This window comes from Chiloscyllium punctatum, chromosome 46 (assembly GCF_047496795.1).
Source record: "Chiloscyllium punctatum isolate Juve2018m chromosome 46, sChiPun1.3, whole genome shotgun sequence".
Lineage (NCBI taxonomy): Eukaryota > Metazoa > Chordata > Chondrichthyes > Orectolobiformes > Hemiscylliidae > Chiloscyllium > Chiloscyllium punctatum.
The window spans coordinates 42,215,965-42,238,439 of NC_092784.1; the positions used below are offsets into that span (position 1 = coordinate 42,215,965).

The window sequence follows — 22,475 nt, forward strand, 5'->3', positions numbered from 1 at the left end:
AATCATAATTCAGGAAAAACATTTTTAATGAAAGATTGGTCACAAGCAACCACAAGGAGTAATTGAGGCAAATCATATAGAGGTATTTATTGTAAAGGATGGATAAATAGAAAGGTGATAGGGTGTGAGAGAATGGAAAGACATGCTAATAGGCTGGGATTTAAGATGGGAGCATTGATCAATTGCTCCGTATTTGGATTGAGTTGATATGTGCCTTATATTTCTCACAGTAATGCAGAGATGCTTCTAAATTCATTATATCTCCACTATATAGAGGGCACTATTACAATGGAATGTTTATTTACATGACCTAAAACACCTTACAACTTGACATAATTTTCAATGTCCACACAGCCATAGCTGGGAGCAGCATCTCTGAACTCTTGAGCATTTTCTCTCTAAGATCCAGAATCAATTATTTTGTCCTTTTGCCCCACCCATAGCTTAAAGCAATCATGCACTGTACTAGGATCGGTGATTGGACTGGCTTAATTGAACATTACGAAAGGTGTGCTGTGCCTTTTATCTGCTCTATTTAGCATTAAAAGAGAATGCACACATTCCTGGACTCTCTCCTCTCGTGGCTTCTGTTCTCTCTCTATCAATGATTTCTTGGATTTCTAATCATAATCTACATCAAAAGAAAATCAACGCTTAAACCTGCTTTATTGTTCCAACCAGCCATAGTGTGCCCTGCATATTGGCTCCAGTCCATAAGCACATTTGCCAAGACTTGTAATTTACATTTGGATTACTGTTACAAGAGCAAATGGGAAGAGGGTCCATGCCACGGAACTGAATATCCTTCACTTTTAACTAGAGGACGCAGTGCAAAAGCACTCCGATGAATGAGTTCAATTCATCAATTCCTCAGACCACCAGGAATCAGCTTGTTAAACTGTTCGCAGAAGTTGTTCACAGTAAACGCTGCACTGGAGAGAAAGGGATCACTGTGTAAGTTGGCATTGAACCTGACAAGTGAGGTCACATCTGTCCAACCTGCTGGCTTCAGCCATGTACCAGGCGGCAAAATCACTGAATCACTCCATCGTCCCAAACCAAACTCTCACCCCTATCTCCCACCTTCTTCACTCTCAAGTTCACCGTGGCTGCAGATTACCAAACCAATCATTACTCATGAAGCAAAGAAGCTGCACCTGAACAGAACTGTCAATCCTGGCTATGTAACTTGCAGCTCTGCCATCTAACATCTCGCTCAGAGGCAACTGTCAGACCAGAAACATATTGCTCATTCCAAACCAGGAAATACAGCCTTCATTCCAAAGGCTGCTGATTGGCCCTTAGAACTGATGCCTTACCTTCTACAGGTCTTGGGCTGAAGAGTGTGATCCAGCAAACCCAGAGTGTCCACCAAAGGAAGCCCATTGTCTCTAGCGAGGTCCCTGTGCGTTGTCCAGTCCTCTGTTGAAGTCTAATGCTCTAAGGCTGTAGGGCTGGGACCAGTGATCCTCAGACCTGAAGTGGAGACAAACATAGGAAAATGGATTAGGCTTCCACCAGAGGTCAAACGTGTCATCCATGCTGATGGACTGGACCTAGCAAGAGAAGAGTTTAACATTGCAGTTTAACACGTATGCCTACCCTTACGTGAATTACCCTTATGGCTACCCTTAGGTGAATTCACGTGAATTGTACATTGAAGGCTATTTTTTGCGGAACCACAGGAGACAAGGCTGGTCCCATTGATTACAATCAAAGGGCATATAAGGTTATGAAAGTTATTGCTTTATTAAGACTACAAGACTAGAAGACAACTGGAGATGAGAAATGCTACTCAACAATCATAACTCACACACATGACAGCTAAAAATAACTTCCCGATTACCTCGACTGATGTTTATTGAAGCTGTAGTTTTTGTCCCTTTCAATCTGCCTGAATATCAATCAGAGTGCTTCTCATGTCTTGTCTAGAGAAGGTCAAAGGTACTCAGAGATGGGCGAGAAAGTGGAATTGAGGTCATAATCAGATCAACCAAGATCTTGTTGAATGGCAGAACAGGCTGTGGGGCTGAATGGCCTAATCCTGTTCCTGATTTACTTGTTAAGGGTATCAGGCCTACATTGACTCAGTGTTCACTGGTTTCAACCTAATACTTTTTTAATCTCCAAATAGCAAACTACAATGTTTAAAAGGAAATAAGATCAGTTATTCATTATTGGAGATATCCCCATGAGTTGACAGTGGTACATGTAACCTCTTTTCCCTGGGCCTTCATTTCTGTCCAAGCCTGGATCTCAAGTCATGGAGTCATAGAGTCCTACAGCACACAGACAGGCTGTTTGGCCCAAACTGGTCCATGCCAACCAAAATGTCCATCAACAAGATTTACAAGAATCAGAAAAGATTTACAAGGATGTTGCCTGGGTTGGAGGATTTGAGCTACAGGGAGAGACTGAACAGGTTGGGGCTTATTTCCCGACAGTGTTGGAGGCTGAGGGGTGACCTTATAGAGGTTTACAAAATTATGAGGGGCACGGACAGGGTAAATAGACAAAGTCTTTTTCCTGGGGTTGGGGAGCCCAGAACTAGAGGGCATAGGTTTAGGGTGAGAGGGGAAAGATATAAAAGAGACCTAAGGGGCAATCTTTTCACACAGAGGCTGGTACGTGTATGGAATGAGCTGTTAGAGGAAGTGGTGGAGGCTGGTACAATTGCAAAATTTATAAGGCATTTGGATGGATAAATGAATAGTACGGGTTTGGAGGGATAATGGGCCGGGTGCTGGCAGGTGGGACTAGATTGGGTTGGGATATCTGATCGGCATGGATGGGTTGGACCGAAGGGTCTGTTTCCGTGCTATACATCTCTATGACTCTATCAACATTAACCCCATTTCCCTGCACTTGGCCCGTATCCTTCTAAACCTTTACTATCCATGTATTTTTCCAAATGTCTTTTAAATGTCATTAATGTACCTGCCTCAATCACTTCTGCTGGCAGCTCATTCCATGTGCGTACCACCCTCTGTGTAAAAATGTTGTCTCTCGGGTTCTCATTTATTCATTCCCCCCAACCTTAAACTGATGCAATGAAGTATGAACTCTTTTTTGCCATTTCCATTCTGGGGACTGCTCTGGATGAATTCTTTCCAACTTTGAGACACAGTGACGCCTCATGGTAATTTTGGATATCTTCGCTATGGTGGAATTATAACACCCTGAGTGCTTCACTGTGAGCTCAGTCACATACACCTCTTTTAGAATGGTATCCTCCATTTAAGGTTGCCTCACCTTACAGAAGTTGAGGAGACTGGGCCTGGGTTCTCCAATGTTCAGAAGAATGAGAGGGGTCTTACTGCATGCTTTGGTTGGATTGTGTCGAGGCCATGGGGATGTTGTCTGGGTGTGGTAGGGTCTGGAATAGGAGGCACAGTCTCGGAATATGGGATAAGTTATTTAGCTTTGAGATGAGATGGGAGGACAGGGAAGGCTCAGACATTGAGTATGTTCAAGACAGAAGTCAATGGATTCCCAGACACTAAAGAAATATGGAGTAATGCAGAGAAGTTGGCATTAATAGCCATGAGCTAACAATGGTGAGCAGACTTAAGGGGTTGAATGGCTAACACCTGTTATTATGTTCTTCATACCAAAGCATATTATTTCAAAGGCAAAGGGCCTGGCTATGCAAGAAGACCTAATGCAAAGACAAAAATGCGCCTTGAATGACTAAGCAGGTGAATAGTGTTAGAAGTATCATAGTTGTGATCCTGTACCCTTGTGTATGAGCAATAGATTTACTTTGAGGCAGCTGTATGAATCTCCAATGTCATATGTTGTACAATAGTGATGGGAAAACTGCTGCTTATCGTGACATCAGCAGGATCACAGCAAAACATTCAACTCTGAGCCTTGGAGCAGTGGCTCAATGGGATCTATTCCTATGAATAAGGCGGCGGTGGGTTCAGGTTCCAGTTGAGACTTGAGCAGAAAACCTTGTCTGACACTCCGGTGCAGTACTGAGGGGCTACCACATATTCTGGGGCAGTAAAATCTTAAACTGAGACTTCTATCTGCTCCCTGAGGTGGGGGGGGGGGGGGGGGGGGGGGTCAGGGTGGAATGTCCCAGGGTGTTTTATTGAGTGGCAATCATTCAACCAACGTCACTCAATTCGTTTGTCTGGTCAACATCACATTGTTGTTTCGTTGGAGCCTTCTGTGTACAAATTGGTTCCAACCAACCCCTTCGAAAGTGGTTAAGTTATTTTACATCTCCCAGAGTCAGGGATGGAGTATCTTATCTAAGGGAAGTTATACTGGCATTGGAGGCTGTTTAGAGAAGGTGAACTTGGCTAATCCCGGGCATGGAGGGATTGTCCATTATCAGGTAAGTTGCCCACCAGATTGAGAAAAACCAGAAAGCTGAGAGGATGTGTTAGTTATGGTTGTGGCCAAATGGGTAAATGCAGAATGCAGAAAGTGTCCTGGTGGTTCAGGCAATGTCAGTGATATGCACTATCATAGAATCAAGTTTGATTCATACCATCCAGGTTACTTTGCAAACATTGGTATTGGACACTACCACCTCAGAATGAAACAGTTACAAAAATAGAAACTGCTGGAAAAATTTAGCAGGTCTGGCACAACTGGTTCTGAAGAAGGATCATTGGACCCAACATATTAACTCTGCTTTCTTTCCACAGATGCTGCCAGACCTTACAGAGTTTTTCCAGAAAAGCTGTTTTTGTTTCTGAATCCCAGCGTCCACAGTTCTTTGGTGTTATTTTTGTCAGGGTGAAACAGTTATTCTGTATGACTATAAATCTGGTTCAGTTGTGGATGATCAGTGAACAAACGCGATTAACTATGCCAGGAAACCTGAAGGAACAGCACTTATATTGCTGCTGAACATAACAATTACGATAATGTTCTGGGAAAAGGAAGACTGCACAAGCATTGTCAAGGCAAACTTCTTTGGTCAGAAAGCTGAAGAGAAAATCAAGGAAGTTAGTGGAGCTGTGTATTGATGGCATATATTGTATAACTGGGTGGACTAAACAAAATACAGTCACTTTGAAAAACAAAATGGAAGGACTGTCTCATGTGGAGAAATTGAGTAGGTTGGGTGTGTGCTAATTGGTGTTCAGATAAATGAGAGACAACATTATTGAAACGTTATTGAGAGATTCTTAGGGGACTGGATTTTGGGGTGACTCAGTGGTTAGCACTGCTACCTCACAGTACCAGGAACCTGGGATTGATTTCAGCCTTGGGCAACTGTCAGTGCGGAGTTTGCACATTCTCCCCGTGTCTGCGTGGGTTTCCTCTGAGTGCTCCGGTTTCCTCCCACAATCCAAAGATGTGCAGGTCAGGTGAACTGGCCATGCTAAATTGCCCAGAGTGTTAGGTGTATTTGTCAGAGGGAAATAGGTCTGGGTGGGTTATTCTTCAGAGGGTCGGTGTGGACTTTTTGGGCCTGTTTCCATACTGTAGGGAATCTAATCTAAGTGGTTAGCACTGCTGCCTCACAGCGCCAGTTCCACCCTTGGAAAACTGGCTGTGTGGAGTTTGCACATTCTCCTGTGTCTGCATGGGTTTCCTCCCACTGTCTAAAGATGTGCAGGTTAGATGGATTGTCCATGCTAAATTACCCATGGTGTCCAGGGATATGTAGGCTAGGTGGGTTAGCTATGGGATATGCAGGGATAGGGTATGTCTGGGAGTGATGCTCTTTGGAAGGTTGGTGTTGACTCAATGTGCCAAATAGTCTGTTTTCACATGGTAGGGATTCTCTGATAGGATAGATGAGGAGAGGATGTTTCCACTTATGGGACAGCCTACGACCAAAGGGCATCACCCCAAAATACGAGGTTGCCCATTTAAGGCAGAGGGAAAATTTCTTCTCTCAGAGGGGAGTGAATCTGTGGAATTCTTTACCTGTCAAGGCTAGGTTATTCAGTATATTCAAGACTGAGATGGACAGATTTTAACCAGGAAGGGAATTGAGGATTATTGGGAAAAGGGAGGAAAGTGGAGTTCAGGATGATCAGATCAGCAATGATCTCACTGAATAATGGACCCAATGAGCTGAATAGCCTATTTATGCTCCTATGATCTTAAGAGGAGCAATATAAAGTCTTTCCTCTTTGGCTTCCTGATGTATTGCAACTCTTGATCGATGGTACTGGGGCTCTCCTTGAACACTGCCCAATAAATCATGACAGAATAGGGCGCTGAAGTAAACACGTGCGTTGGCAATATGACAGAAGCCACACGTAGGATGTCGAATCATTCTTCCCTTTAATAAAATTACTTAGTTTTAGATGTTGACACAGACAATCAGTCACTGCACCGGGGAGGCTAATTTCACAACTGTGAGCACATTGAAAACCTCTTGACTGATTAGGAGAGGGGAAAAGAGCATTGACGTACGAGGGAGGGAGTTATTGCTCAACTCCAAGTGGTAAAGAAAATTAACTTAGGGATTAATAAAGGAAGAATGGGAAGTTGGGGGAAATTGTAAAGAGCATCAGCACAGTCGAGAGATCCAGAGCTCGGAGATGAATTGGCAGCTGGGAATCTAATCCTGCCCACAAAGAAAGAAGCACGTCCCCTGTTCCAACTGGTCACCCCCTGCACAAAAACTGATCTGTAAAATCTTCGGAGAAGCACAAACAACATGCGCTCGATAACTGCTCGCTCTATGACGGGGTCGGGGGGGGGCGGGGGGGAGGAATCCCTACAGCTCATGTGTTCAAACGGCTGCTTTTTCAAAAGGAGGCAAATGTTTGCTCACTCGCAAAGAAATTACCTGAAACTTACAGCTCTGTGGTTGGTGAAGCTGGTTAAATACCTCGATAGATCAGGATTGTGTGTTTGGTCTCTGATCAAGATGTGACTGTGTCCCTACATTATAAAGTGAATGATGCAGAATTACAGAGCGAATGTTGCAAAATTACAAAGCTGATGGTGCGACAGTACACGGTGAGCGACTGAGATCTAACTATACCAGATCAAATAATGCAGCATTACAGAGTCAATGGTGCTGTAAGACAAACTGACAGGTACGACATTACAGGATGAATTGTCTCATATAGCAGAGTGAATTGTGCAGTATTACATGGTGAATGGTGCAGTATTACAGGGTGAATGGTGCAGTATTATATGGTGAATTAGTGCAGTATTACAGGGTGAATGGTGCAGTATTACATGGTAAATGGTACACTATTACAGGGTGAATGGTGCAGTAATACAATGTGAATGGTGCAGTATTACAGGGTGAATGGTGCAGTATTACAGGGTGAATGGTGCAGTATTACATGGTGAATGGTACACTATTACAGGGCGAATGGTGCAGTATTACATGGTGAATGGTGCAGATTTACACAGTGAATGGTGCAGTATTACAGGATGAATGGTGTAATATTGCACAGTGAATTGTGTACTATCGCACAATGAATGGTAGAGCATTACACACTGCAGTATTACAGGGCGAATGGTGCAGTATTATACGGTGAATGGTGCAGTGCTACACAGTGAATAGTGTAGCATTACACAGTGAATGGGGCAGTATTACAGGGTGAATGGTACAGTATTATACGGTGAATGGTGCAGTAATACACAGTGGATAATGTAGTATTACACAGTGAATGGGGCAGTATTACAGGGTGAATGGTACAGTATTACAGGGTGAATGGTGCAGTATTACAAGGTAAACGGTGCAGAATGGTGTAGTATCAGAAGGTGAATAGTACAGTATTACAGGATGAATGGTGCAATATTAGACAGTGAATGGTGTAGTACTACACAGTGAATGGTGCAGTATTACCCAGTGAATGGTGCAGTATTACACAATAAATAGTGCAGTATTGATTTGGATGTGAGCATAAGAGGTATAGTTATTAAGTTTGCAGATGACACCAAAATTGGAGGTGTAGTGGACAGTGAAGAAGGTTACCTCAGATTACAACATTATATTGGTCAGATGAGCCAATGGGCTGAGAAGTGGCAGATGGAGTTTAATTCAGATAAATGCGAGGTGCTGCATTTTGGGAAAGCAAATCTTAGGACTTATACACTTAATGGTAAGGTCTAGGCAGTGTTGCTGAACAAAGACACCTTGGAGTGCAGGTCCATAGCTCCTTGAAAGTGAAGTCGCAAGTAGTCAGGATAGTGAAGAAGGCATTTGTTATGCTTTCCTTTACTGGTCAGAGTATTGAGTACAGGAGTTGGGAGGTCATGTAGCGGCTGTACAGGACATTGGTTAGGCCAATGTTGGAATATTGCGTGCTATTCTGGTCTCCATCCTATTGGAAATATGTTGTGAAACTTGAAAGGATTCAGAAAACATTTACAAGGATGTTGCCAGGGTTGGAGGATTTGAGCTGTAGGGAGAGGCTGAACAGGCTGGGGCTGTTTTCCCTGGAGCATCAGAGACTGTGGGGTGACCTTATAGAAGTTTACAAAATTAAGAGGGGCATGGATAGGATAAATAGACAAAGTCATTTCCCTGGGGTGGGGGAGGGGGGGGGGGGGTCCAGAACCAGAGGGCATAGGCTTAGGGTGAGAGGTGAAAGATATAAAAGTGACCTAAGGGGCAACTTTTTCACACAGAGGTGGTACATGTATGGAATGAGCTACCAGAGGAAGTGGTGGGGGCTGGTACAATTGTAACATTTAAAAGGCATTTGGGTGGAATAATGAATAGAAAGATTTTGGAGAGATATAGGCCGGGTGCTGACAGCTGGGACTAGATTGGGTTGGGATATCTGGTTGGCATGGGCAAGTTCGACCAATGGTTCTGTTTCCATGCTGTACATCTCCATGATTCTATGACTCTATTACACGGTGAATGGTGCAGTATTACATAGTGAATGTACAGTATTACAGGGTGAATGGTGCAGTATTACACGGTGAATGGTGCAGCATTACACGGTGAGTGGTGCAGTATTGCATGGTGAATGGTGTCGTATTACACAATGAATGGTGCAGTATTACACACTGAATGCTGCAGTATTAGACACTGAATGCTGCAGTATTACAGGATGATTGGTGCTGTATTAAAGGGTGAATGTTACAATATTACACATTGAATGGTACAGCATTACATGTGAATGGTACAGTATTACAGGGTGAATGGTGCAGTATTACATGGTGAATGGCGCAATAATACAGGGTGAATGTTGTAGTGTTACAGTGTGAATGGCACAATATTACACAGTGAATGGTGCAGTATTACACGGTGAATGTTGTAGTATTACACAGTGAATGGTGCAGTATTACACGGTGAATGTTGCAGTATTACACAGTGATTGGTGCAGTATTACAGTGTGAATGGTGCAATATTTCAGGGTGAATGGTGCAGTATTACAGTGTGAATGGTGCAGTATTGCACAGTGAATGGTGCAGTATTTCATGGTGAATGGTGTAGTATTACACAGTGATTGGTACAGCATCACACAGTGAATGGTGTAGTATTACATAGTGAATGGTGCAGTATTACATGTTGAATGGCATAGTATTACAGGGTGAATGGTGCAATATTACACACTGAATGCTGCAGTATTACAGGTTGATTGGTACAGTATTACAGGGTGAATGGTGCAGTTTTACAGGGTGAATGGTGCAGTATTACACAGTGAATGATGTTGCCTTACAGGGTGAATGGTGCAGTATTACATGGTGAATGGTGTAGTATTACACAGTGAATGGTGCAGTATTACACACTGAATGCTGCAGTATTACAGGGTAATTGGTACAGTATTACAGTGTGAATAGTACAGTATTATAGGGTGAATGGTACAGTATTACACAGTGAATGTTATAGTATTACAGGGTGAATGGTGCAGTCTTACAGTGTAAATGGTGCAGTATTACACAGTGAATGGTGCAGTATTTCATGGTGAATGGTGTAGTATTACAGGATGAATGGTGTAGTATTACAGGATGAATGGCGTAGTATTGCACAGTGAATGGTGTACTATTACATGGTGAATGGTAGAGCATTACACACTGAATGGTGCAGTATTACAGGGTGAATGGTGCAGTATTATACGGTGAATGGTGCAGTATTACATAGTGAATGGTACAGCCTTACACACTGAATGATGCAGTATTACACAGTGAATGGTATAGTATCAGAGTTGAATAGTGCAGTACTACAGGTTGAATGGTGCAATATTAGACAGTGAATGGTGTAGTATTACACAGCGAATGGTGCAGTATTACCCAGTGAATGGTGCAGTATCACAGGGTGATTGATGCAGTAATACAGTGTGAATGGTGCAGTAATACAGGGTGAATGATGAAGTATTACACAGTGAATGGTGCAGTATTGATTTGGATGTGAGCATAAGAGGTATAGTTATTATGTTTGCAGATGACACCAAAATTGGAGGTGTAGTGCACAGTGAAGAAGGTTACCTCAGATTACAACAGGATCTTGGTCAGATGGGCCAATGGGCTGAGAAGTGGCAGATGGAGTTTAATTCAGATAAATGCGTGGTGCTGCATTTTGGGAAAGCAAATCTTAGCAGGACTTATACACTTAATGGTAAAGTCTAGGGAGTGTTGCTGAACAAAGACACCTTGGAGTGCAGGTCCATAGCTCCTTGAAAGTGAAGTCGTAAGTAGTCAGGATAGTGAAGAAGGCATTTGTTATGCTTTCCTTTACTGGTCAGAGTATTGAGTACAGGAGTTGGGAGGTCATGTTGCGGCTGTACAGGACATTGGTTAGGCCAATGTTGGAATATTGCGTGCTATTCTAGTCTCCATCCTATTGGAAATATGTTGTGAAACTTGAAAGGATTCAGAAAACATTTACAAGGATGTTGCCAGGGTTGGAGGATTTGAGCTGTAGGGAGAGGCTGAACAGGCTGGGGCTGTTTTCCCTGGAGCATCAGAGACTGTGGGGTGACCTTATAGAAGTTTACAAAATTAAGAGGGGCATGGATAGGATAAATAGACAAAATCATTTCCCTGGGGTGGGGGGAGGGGGGAGGGGGGGGGGGGGGTCCAGAACCAGAGGGCATAGGCTTAGGGTGAGAGGTGAAAGATATAAAAGTGACCTAAGGGGCAACTTTTTCACACAGAGGTGGTACATGTATGGAATGAGCTGCCAGAGGAAGTGGTGGAGGCTGGTACAATTGTAACATTTAAAAGGCATTTGGGTGGAATAATGAATAGAAAGATTTTGGAGAGATATAGGCCGGGTGCTGACAGCTGGGACTAGATTGGGTTGGGATATCTGGTTGGCATGGGCAAGTTCGACCAATGGTTCTGTTTCCATGCTGTACATCTCCATGATTCTATGACTCTATTACATGGTGAATGGTGCAGTATTACATAGTGAATGTACAGTATTACAGGGTGAATGGTGCAGTATTACATGGTGAATGGTGCAGCATTACACGGTGAGTGGTGCAGTATTACATGGTGAATGGTGCAGTATTACACAATGAATGCTGCAATATTACACACTGAATGCTGCAGTATTACAGGGTGATTGGTGCTGTATTACAGGGTGAATATTACAATATTATACATTGAATGGTACAGCATTACAGTGTGAATGGTGTAGTATTACAGTGTGAATGGCACAGTATTACACAGTGAATGGTGCAGTATTACACGGTGAATGGTGTAGTATTACACAGTGATTGGTGCAGTATTACACAGTGAATAGTGTAGTCTTACAGGGTGAATGGTGCAGTATTACACAGTGAATGGTGAGTATTACACACAGTGGCGTAGTATTACACAGTGAATGGCGCAGTATTACACAATGAATGGTACAGTATTTCACAGTGAATGGTGCAGTATTACAGTGTGAATGGTGCAATATTTCAGGGTGAATGGTGCAGTATTACTGTGTGAATGGTGCAGTATTACACACTGAATGCTGCAGTATTACAGGGTGATTGGTACAGTATTACAGGGTGAATGGTACATTATTACACAGTGAATGGTGCAGTATTACAGTGTGAATGGTACAGTATTACAGGGTGAATGGCGTAGTATTACACAGTGAATGCTGCAGTATTACAGGGTGATTGGTACAGTATTACAGTGTGAATAGTACTGTATTACAGGGTGAATGGTACAATATTACACGGTGAATGTTATAGTTTTACAGGGTGAATGGTGCAGTATTACAGTGTAAATGGTGCAGTATTACACAGTGAATGGTGCAGTATTTCATGGTGAATGGTGCAGTATTACACCGTGATTGATGCAGTATTACAGGGTGAATGGTGTAGATTAGATTACTTACAGTGTGGAAACAGGCCCTTCGGCCCATCAAGTCCACAGCGACCCGCCGAAGCGTATACCACCCAAACCCATACTCCTACATTTACCCCTTCACCTAACACTACGGGCAATTTAGCATGGCCAATACACCTAACCTGCACATTTTTGATTTGTGGGAGGAAACCGGAGCACCCGGAGGAAACCCACGCAGACACGGGGAGAATGTGCAAACTCCACACAGAGAGTCGCCTGAGGCGGGAATTGAACCCGGGTCTCTGGCGCTGTGAGGTAGCAGTGCTAACCACTGTGCCACCGTGCCGCCCACAAGTATTACATAGTATTACATGGTGAATGGCGTAGTATTACATAGCGAATGGTGCAGTATTACACAGTGAATGGTGCAGTATTACACGGTGAATGGTGCAGTATTACACACTGAATGGTGTAGTATTACAGGGTGAATGGTGCAGTATTACACAATGAATGGTACAGTATTACACAGTGAATGGTGCAGTATTACAATGTGAATGGTGCAGTATTTCAGGGTGAATGGTGCGGTATTACAGGGTGAATGGTGCAGTATTACGTGGCGAATGGCGTAGTATTACAGTGTGAATGGTGTAGTATTACACAGTGATTGGTGCAGTATCACACAGTGAATGGTACAGTATTACACAGTGAATGGTGCAATATTTCATGGTGAATGGTGTAGTACTACACAGTGATTGGTGCAGTATCACACAGTGAATGGTGTAGTATTACAGGGTGATTAGTGCAGTATTACATGGTGAATGGCATAGTATTACACAGAGAATGGTGCAGTATTACACACTGAATGCTGCAGTATTACACGGTGATTGGTACAGTATTACAGTGTGAATAGTACAGTATTACAGGGTGAATGGTACAATATTACACGGTGAATGTTATAGTATTACAGGGTGAATGGTGCAGTATTTCATGGTGAATGTTGTAGTATTACAGTGATTGGTGCAGTATTACAGGGTGAATGGTGCAGTATTACACGGTGAATGGTGCAGTATTACACAGTGAATAGTGTAGTCTTACAGGGTGAATGGTGCAGTATTTCATGGTGAATGGTGTAGTATTACACAGTGAATGGTGAGTATTACACACTGAATTGTGCAGTATTACAGAGTGAATGGTGTAGCACTACACAGTGAATGGAGCAGTGTTACAGGGTGAATGGTGCAGTATTACACCGTGATTGATGCAGTATTACAGGGTGAATGGTGTAGATTAGATTACTTACAGTGTGGAAACAGGCCCTTCGGCCCAACAAGTCCACAGCGACCTGCCGAAGCGTATACCACCCAAACCCATACTCCTACATTTACCCCTTCACCTAACACTATGGGCAATTTAGCATGGCCAATTCACCTAACCTGCACATTTTTGGATTGTGGGAGGAAACCGAAGCACTCGGAGGAAACCCACGCAGACACGGGGAGAATGTGCAAACTCCACACAGAGAGTCGCCTGAGGCAGGAATTGAACCCAGGTCTCTGGCGCTATGAGGTAGCAGTGCTAACCACTGTGCCACCGTGCCGCCCACAAGTATTACATGGTGAATGGCGTAGTATTACATAGTGAATGGTGCAGTATTACACAGTAAATGGTGCAGTATTACATGGTGAATGGTGTAGTATTACACAGTGAATGGTGCAGTATTACACACTGAATGTTGTAGTATTACAGGGTGAATGGTGCAGTATTACAGGGTGAATGGTGCAGTATTACACAATGAATGGTGCAGTATTACACAGTGAATGGTGCAGTATTACAGTGTGAATGGTGCAGTATTTCAGGGTGAATGGTGCAGTATTACAGTGTGAATGGTGCAGTATTACAGTGTGAATGGTGCAGTATTTCAGGGTGAATGGTGCAGTATTACAGGGTGAATGGTGCAGTATTACATGGCGAATGGCGTAGTATTACAGTGTGAATGGTGTAGTATTACTCAGTGATTGGTGCAGTATCACACAGTGAATAGTGTATTATTACACAATGAATGGTACAGTATTACACAGTGAATGGTGCAGTATTACAGTGTGAATGGTGCAGTATTACACAGTGAATGGTGCATTATAACAGGGTGAATGGTGCAGTATTGTAGTGCAAGAAAGTAACTGAATCAGAAGCGCAGAGTGAAGTACATGAATATGATCAGGAAGCCATTACACAGACTTCTCTGTAGGATGTGTTTTTTTGAACGCTGAGACAAATATGACATTCAAGGAGGACAGGAATGTGTGTAAATGTGGAGTTGTGGAATTCCTAACCTGAGATAGTGTTCTGAGCAACAGTTAGAGATGACATTGGCTTGAGAGATCAGAATGTTGAATTAGTTTGAGTGGAAATGAGATAAGGTAGGGGAAAGACATTACCATTTAAAGTAGTCTATAGGCCCCATTGTATTAACTACAGCATAAGGTGAATCATACAAGAAGAAATATTACATTAGTGTAACAAAGAGATGGCATTGACTTTGTATGATTTAAATCTACATTTAAACTGGGCAAATCATACCGGTAACAGGAGCCTCAATAAAGAGTCCATTGAGTGATTTTGAGGTAGTTTTTTTTATAACAGTACATTCTGGAACCAATTAGAGAGCAGGCAAGTCTAGACTCAGTGTTATATAACATGACAGGATTAATTAATGACCTCAGAGTAACAACATCTTTATATAACAATGATTATAACAAAATTGAATTTTACATCTTGCTTGCAAGAGAGGAGTGGATCTAAGACTAAAATTTTAAACTTTACTAAAAAACAGCAATTATGCATGCATGAAATCTGAGCTAGCTGAAATGACTTGGGATGGGAAACTTACAGAAATATGCGCAGAAGCAATGGCAGACACTGGAGAGGGATATTTAAGAATACTTATAATAAGTACATTTCTGTGAGAAAGAAAAAGTGTAACCTACCATCTGTGGTTAACTAAAGAAGTGATGGAGAGCATCAAACTTAAAGAAATAAAGCATCTCATTGTGCAAAGGTGACTGGTCAGAATAAAACGAACAGCAGAGAATGACCATAAGGTTCATTAGAGCTAATAAATTAGAGCATGAGAAGAAGGGGCTAGAAATGTAAAAACAGGTAGCAGAGAGTTTCCATAGATACCTAAAAAAAGAAAAGGAGTAAGTAAAGTGAGTGTTGGTATGTTAGAAGGTGAGAATAGAGTGTTAAGAGTAGTTAATCAATGAATGATGGATGTAAGGAATAAATAGTTTGTTTCTGACTCCGTTGAAGATATAAAAAAACTTTCCCAGTGATATCTGTAAGTCAGGAAGTTGAACAAAGAGGGGAACTCAGTGAAACTTTAATCAGTAAGGAAGTGGTATTGAGCAAACTGATGGAACTGTGAGTTGACAAATCTCCAGGTCCTGATTAACTCTATCTTAGTACCTTAAAAGAGGTGAGTAATGAAATAGCAGAGATGTTGGTGTCAGTTTTCCAAACCCTCTGAGGGTCTAAATAATTTCCATTAGATAGGAAAGTAGCAAATGTAACTGCTCTATTCAAGACGAGATGGAGGAAGAAGACAGTATAAGGCAGTAGGCTTGACAACTGTCATGGGGAAGTTATCTGAATTGAACATTAAGGAGGTTATAATTGAGCATGTGGAAAAGTTAAAGGTAATCAGGAAAAATCAGCATGAAAGGGAAATCCTGTTCAATCAATTCATTGGAATTTGTGCAATTAGTTACTCTGTTGATAAAGGGAAGCCCAATAATATACTGTACTCGGATTTCCAGAAAGCATTTGATGAGGTTGATGTTAAAAAGATAGTTGTGCAAAATAGGAGCTTGCGGTATAGGGGATAGCTCTGGTAGAAATTGGGTAGTCAGTAGACGCATAAATGAATCTTTTTCATATTGTTATGAGTGCAGCCCTGTAGGGGTCTGTGCTGAGCTCTCAACTTTTAACAATTTATATAAATGCGTTCAACGAGGGGATTGAAGGCATGCTGACTAAATTTGCAGATGACACAAAGACAGATAGGAAAGTATGTTAAGATGCATGGAGTAAACTTTGGCTTATGAGTGAGAGTGGATTCTCTTCATAAAGTGCCTTCACATTCAATGGCATTATCATCAGTGAGCCCAAACTATTGGGATTAGATTAGATTCTCTACAGTGTGGAAACAGGCCCTTCGACCCAACAAGTCCACACTGACCCTTCGAAGAGTAACCCACCCAAACCCATTTCATTCTGACTAATGCACCTAACACTATGGGCAATTTAGCATGGCCAATTCACCTGACATCTCTGGACTGTAGGAGGAAACCCACGCAGATGTGGGACGAATGTGCAAACTCCACATAAACAGTCACCTGAGGCTGGAATTGAACCCAGGTCCCTGGCACTGTAAGGCAGCAGTGCTAACCACTGAGCCACCATGTCGCCCAAACATCCTGGGGTTACCATGGACCAGAAACTAGACTAGCCATACGAAAGATCCCATAATCTCTCCTTGCTGCTCTAGCCAATATGTATCCCTCAACTGAATTCACAAAATTAGATTATCTGATCATGATCACATGGTGTTTGCTGTTTGCAATTTGTTAACTGTATTTCACACTTTACAACACCATTCAAGAGTAGTTCATTGTCTGTAAAGTCTTTCAAGATATCCGATGGTCATAAAAAGTGATATAGAAATGTTAGCATTCCTTTTACTACCCCTGTGAATCTGACAGCAGCTTCAGGATTTAACACAAATGTAGGCAAACAGAGAAATGCTGAAGTTGCAATCTTTAGTGCTCCAAAACATACTGTACTGTGGACTGTTCAGTCCCTGAAGAAACTATCCGTGAAATCATTTAATCAGTGAGAATTTTGTCCATTCTGCTCACAGATGTGAGAAACATTAAACCTTACTCAATGAGATATAACAGCATTTTCAAAAGTGACCTGATTAATAACAACTGCTGAACAATCTATTTGGCCCTGAAAGTCTAACTTTATGTTTTTTGCCTGCTATTAAAAGTCTCTATTAGTATAAATTGCCACAGATATTACTTTTGTTTTGTTTGTTTTTTTTCCACAGCACAGTACAGGCCCTTCAGCCCTCGATGTTGTGCCGACCTTTCGTCCTACTCTAACATCTAATTAACCTTTACTATCAACCATGTGCCTATTCAAGAGCCTCATAAATGTCCCTAATATATCTAACTCTACTGCCACTGCTGGCAGTGCATTCCACGCATTCACCACTCTCTGTGTAAAGAACCTACCTCTGACATCGCCCCTAAACCTTCCACCAATCACCTGAAAATTATGTTCCCTAGTGGTAGCCATTTCTGCCATGAGAAAAAATCTCTGGCTATCCACTCTATCTATGCCTCTCAACATCTTGTACATTTCTATCAAGTCACCTCTCATCCTTCTTTGCCTCAGTGAGAAAAGTCTTAGCTCCCTCAACCTTTCTTCATAAGACATTGCCCTTCAGTCCAGGCAGTATCCTGGTAAATTTCCTGTGCACTCTCTCTAAAGCTTCCATATCCTTTCTATAATGAGGTGACCAGAATTGAACACAATATTCCAAGTGTGGTCTAACCAGGGTTTTACACAGCTGCAGCATAACCTCATGGCTCTAAAACTCAATCCCTCTGCTAATGAAAGCCAACACACCATACGCCGCCTTAACAACCCTGATAACTTAGGTAGCAATTTTGAGGATCTATGGCCATGGATCCCAAGATCCCTCTGTTCTTCCACACTGCCAAGAATCCTGCTTTCAACCTTGTAATCTGCATTCAAATTTGACCTTCCAAAATGAATCATTTCACACTTTTCCAGGTTGAACTCCATCTGCCATTTCTCAGCCTAGTTCTGCATCCTGTCAATGTCCCGTTGCAACCTGTAACAGCTCTCCACACTATCTATAACTCCACTAACCTTCATGTCATTGGCAAACTTACTAACGCACCCTTCTACTTCCCCATCCAAGTCATTTATAAAGATCACAAAGAGCAGATGTCCCATAATAGATCCTTGCAGAACACCAATATCACTGAGCTCCAGGCTGAAAACTTTCCATCTACCACCATCAGCCAAACAAGGAAGGCTAGATTTCCTTGTATCCCATGCCTCCTTACTTTCTGAATGAGCCTACCATGAGGAACCTTATCAAATGTCTTGCTAGAATCCACATACACCGCATCCACTGCTCTTCATTCATCAATGCGTTTTGTCACATCCTCAAAGAATTCAGTAAGGTTTGTGAGGCAAGATCTGCCCCGCACAAAGCATGCTGACTATCTCCAATCAAACTATGGTTTTCCAAATAATCATAAATCCTCTCTCAGAATCTTCTCCAATGATTGGCCCACCACCGATGTAAGACTGACTAGTCTGTAATTCCCAGGGCTATCCCTATTCCCTTTCTTGAACAAGTACATTTGCCACCTTACAATTATCTGGTACTACTCCAATGGACAGTGAGGACATAAAGATCATTGCAAAGATGCAGCAATCTCATCCCTCATTTCCTGTAGTAACTTGGGTGCATTCCCTCTGGTCCAGGAGACTTATCTATCCTTAAATTTTTCAAAATTTCCAGCCCATCTTCCTTCTTATCATCAACCTGTTTGAGCGTATCAGCATGTTTCAGTTGTTCTCACAAACGACAAGGTCCCGCTCACTAGTAAATACTGAAGCAAAGTATTCATTAAGGACCTCCCCTACCTCTTCTGACTCCAGACACAAACTCCCTGCACTATCCACTCTGGCCATCCTCTTGTTCCTCACATAAGTGTAGGATGCCTTGGGGTTTTTCCTTAATCCTACCCACAAAGGCTTTCTCATGCCCTCTTCTAGCTCTCCTATGTCCATTCTTCAGTTCCGTCCTGGTTACCTTGTAACCCTTTACAGCCTTGTCTGATCCGTGCCTCCTTCTTCCTCTTGACTAGATGTTCAAAATCTCTTGTCATCCAAGGTTCCTTCACCCTACTCTCTCAAAAGAAGAAATGTACAAACAGTTGGAAAGAAATATAGATGACTGTGGAGGCCAGGTCATTCAGTATACATACGACAGAGATAGTTAAGTTCTTGATTGCCAAGGGGAATCAAAGATTACCGGGAGAAAGCAGGAAAATGGGGTTGAAAATCCTATCAGCCTTTCTTCGAATGGTGGAATAGACTCGATGGGCTGAATGGCCTAATTTTTTGCTCCGATGGTCTTATAATTACAGGGTTACAGCGAAAAGGTCGAGGAGTGGTGACTTATTGACTTGCTGCCAGAGAGCCAATCAGCACATGATGGGCTGAATAACTCCTTCCAAACTACAACTATTCTATAGTTCCAAAGAAATCTTTAAAAATACTTTTATTTTTGATAACCGCTTACTCTATTTCAACTTCTACATTAACCCCACATGCACATCCATATTTTTAATTCACGCTCTGTAAATTTTTTAAAGATTTGCTTGTGAGCGCTTTTCATATCCTGCATGTTTGTGAGAATTCTTCAATCTGATTGGCTGGTGGGGCAGTTTAAGGACATTGCTGCACCTTGGTACTGGGGTTCCCTGTGAAACAGCATTGCATAAATTGCCAGACCTCACTGCACTGCTTTCCACCCAGTTAACATGCAGATATCATGATGACAGAACTTCATACTTTGCAAACCACTTTTTGATATTTACCATTTTGCCAAACATTTGTTTCTCTCAAACTAAAACAGAAATCGATGGAGAAACTCAGCAGGTCTGACAGCATTTGTGGAGAGAAAAACAGAGTTGATGTTTTGAATCTGGTAATCTTCTTCAGGACCACTAGCATCTCAGAAAAAGTGGTTTACATCATTAGATTACTTACAGTGTGGAAACAGGCTCTTCAGCCCAACAAGTCCACACTGACCCACCCAGACCCATACCCCTACATCTAACACTACGGGCAATTTAGCATGGCCAATTCACCTAACCTGCACATTTTTGGACTGTGGGAGGAAACCGGAGCACCCAGAGGAAACCCACGCAGACATGCGAAGAATGTACAAACTCCACACAGGCAATTGCCTGAGGCAGGAATTGAACCCAGGTCTCTGGCGCTGTGAGGCAGCAGTGCTAACCACTGTGCCACCGTGCCACCCATCTTGTAACAGGTGCGGGGGAAGGGAGTGAGGTATATGAATACCACTTCTCCCTAGCAGTTGTGGTCCGATGCTATCTGTTCTTAAGAAGGTCACTGGGCCCGAAACATTAACTCCGTTTCTCTGTCCACAGATGCTGCAAGATCTGTTGAGTTTCTCCAGCAATATCTGTTTTTTGTTTCAGATATCCAGTATCTGCAGTTCTTTGTTTGATTTTAGTTTCTCTTCTCTTCCCTTCTAGTTGTACTCTTTTGAAGCACTGGGCTATTCTCTGCAGTGCACATAATTCCCTTTCAAAGTCTGGAGATGAGAAATACACACAGGTGAGGGCTGCCCACTGTGTTCCAAGCCACAGCAACCACCTGATCATCGACACCCAAAACGCTGCCTGGTATGAGTCTTCTCGTTATTGTCTGTTTCCACATTCTAGTACCAGTGAAATTGCTGAACTGCTATCAATCCCAAGTGACCAAGTTTCCCTGTCTCATTCTATTCTCTTCATCATGTATCTATATTGTTTATTGCTCCTGCTAACACAAGCTTTGCACTTTTATATGTATTACATTACATTTCCATAATTGCACAATTGATCCAGATCAACTGCAAATTATTAACTGCATGCGTGAAGGCATGCTGTGGCACAGTGTTAGTGTTCATACCTCGGAGCTAGGAGGCATGGGTTCAAGACATGGCATGGGGCGGCACGGTGGCTCAGTGGTTAGCACTGCTGCCTCACAGCGCCAGGGACTCGGGTTCAATTCCCGCCTCGGGCAACTGTCTATGTAGAGTTTGCACATTACTCTGTAAGTCTGGGTGCTCCGGTTCCCTCCCACAGTCCAAAGATGTGCAGGTTAGGTGAATTGGCCGTGCTAAATTGCTCGTAGTGTTCGTTGTAGGGGAATGGGTCGGGGTGGGTTGCTCTTTGGAGGGTGGGTGTGGACTTGTTGGGCTGAAGGGCCTGTTTCCACATTGCAGGGAATCTAATCTCATCTAAGGCCCACCTACTCCAGAGGTGTGTCATAACGTCTCTGAGTGTTTTAATTAGAAAGTATCTGAACTGCTTTCCTGCCTTACTCTGCTCCCCGTTTCCGAGTCTGCCATAACCCTAACTTGTCTACGACTGGTTTCAAATACAACTTGTTTATGTAACACATTCTCATGGGAGGGAGCAGAGAAGATGAACCAGAATGAATGCAGGAATAAGGGATCTTGCCTGCAATGATAGATTTAAGAAGCTGGGATTGTCTTCCTTGAGGGTCAAGAGATGACGAGGGGTGATTTGAAAGAGCATATGTGTAAATCTGAGGGTTTACATGGGACCAGTAAATGAAAGCTGCTCCCATTAGAATATGCAGAGGTTCTTAGGTGAGAATCTGAGGGAGGATCTGAGGAAGTATCTTACTTACACTGTCAGCTGTGATGACCTGGAGCTTGCTTCTGTGAAGAAGAGGAAATTAAGAATGATTTTGGATGGAGATTAGATGGATACTTACAGACTATAAACTGATGGTACAGAGTGAGGGAAATGGGATTGACTGGATTACCCATGAACTTGTTCTCTATGGGTGAAACGGTTATCTGCTGTGCTATACTGTAGATAATGAGGTCAGCGGAATGGCCCAAACCGAATCTAAACTGGGCATCAGCGAGAGGTAACTACTGCTTGATGCCACTGTTGATGACAGCTTCCATCATTTTGCTGGTGATCGAGAGCAAACTGATGGGGCAGGAATTGACCTTTTGGATAGTTCTTTTTTTTTGTGAACAGGATGTATTAGGAACTTTCCCACTGTTGCAGGTGTTTTGGAAGCATTTGGCTGGGAGCGCAACAAATCTTCAGAACTTTTGCTGGAATATTATCAAGCCCCATGGTCTTTGCAGTCTCCAGTGCCTCCAATAGTTTCTTGATATTATATCGACTGAATTGAGTTGGCTGAAGACTGGCCTCTGTGATGCCGCAGATGACCAGAGGAGGCCAATTTAACATTGGTGTTTCTCCCTAAAAAACGCACATTAACATGACATAAATTACACTGCAATCAAATCCCCAAAACACAACCATTTAGTATCAATAATGCTTCCATTAAACACCAACACCAATAACAGATAACAGTGCCCTCCAACATCAATAACACTG

General features: G+C 42.6%; 1 protein-coding gene and 1 pseudogene across 19 annotated transcripts in view; one reads left to right on the forward strand and one right to left on the reverse strand.

Annotated features, from left to right (window-relative positions):
- The window catches only part of LOC140467980 (adhesion G protein-coupled receptor L1-like), a 621,988-nt gene that overhangs the window by 422,273 nt on the left and 177,240 nt on the right, over positions 1-22,475 (reverse strand). For all 19 annotated transcript variants that reach the window (XM_072564089.1, XM_072564084.1, XM_072564081.1 and 16 more), the window contains one exon: positions 1,320-1,476. In XM_072564089.1, coding sequence (XP_072420190.1) covers positions 1,320-1,386 — 67 coding nt within the window. In that variant the 5' untranslated portion in view covers positions 1,387-1,476. The remainder of the gene's footprint in view (positions 1-1,319; positions 1,477-22,475) is intronic.
- On the forward strand, positions 3,348-4,988 carry LOC140468094 (large ribosomal subunit protein uL15-like; annotated as a pseudogene).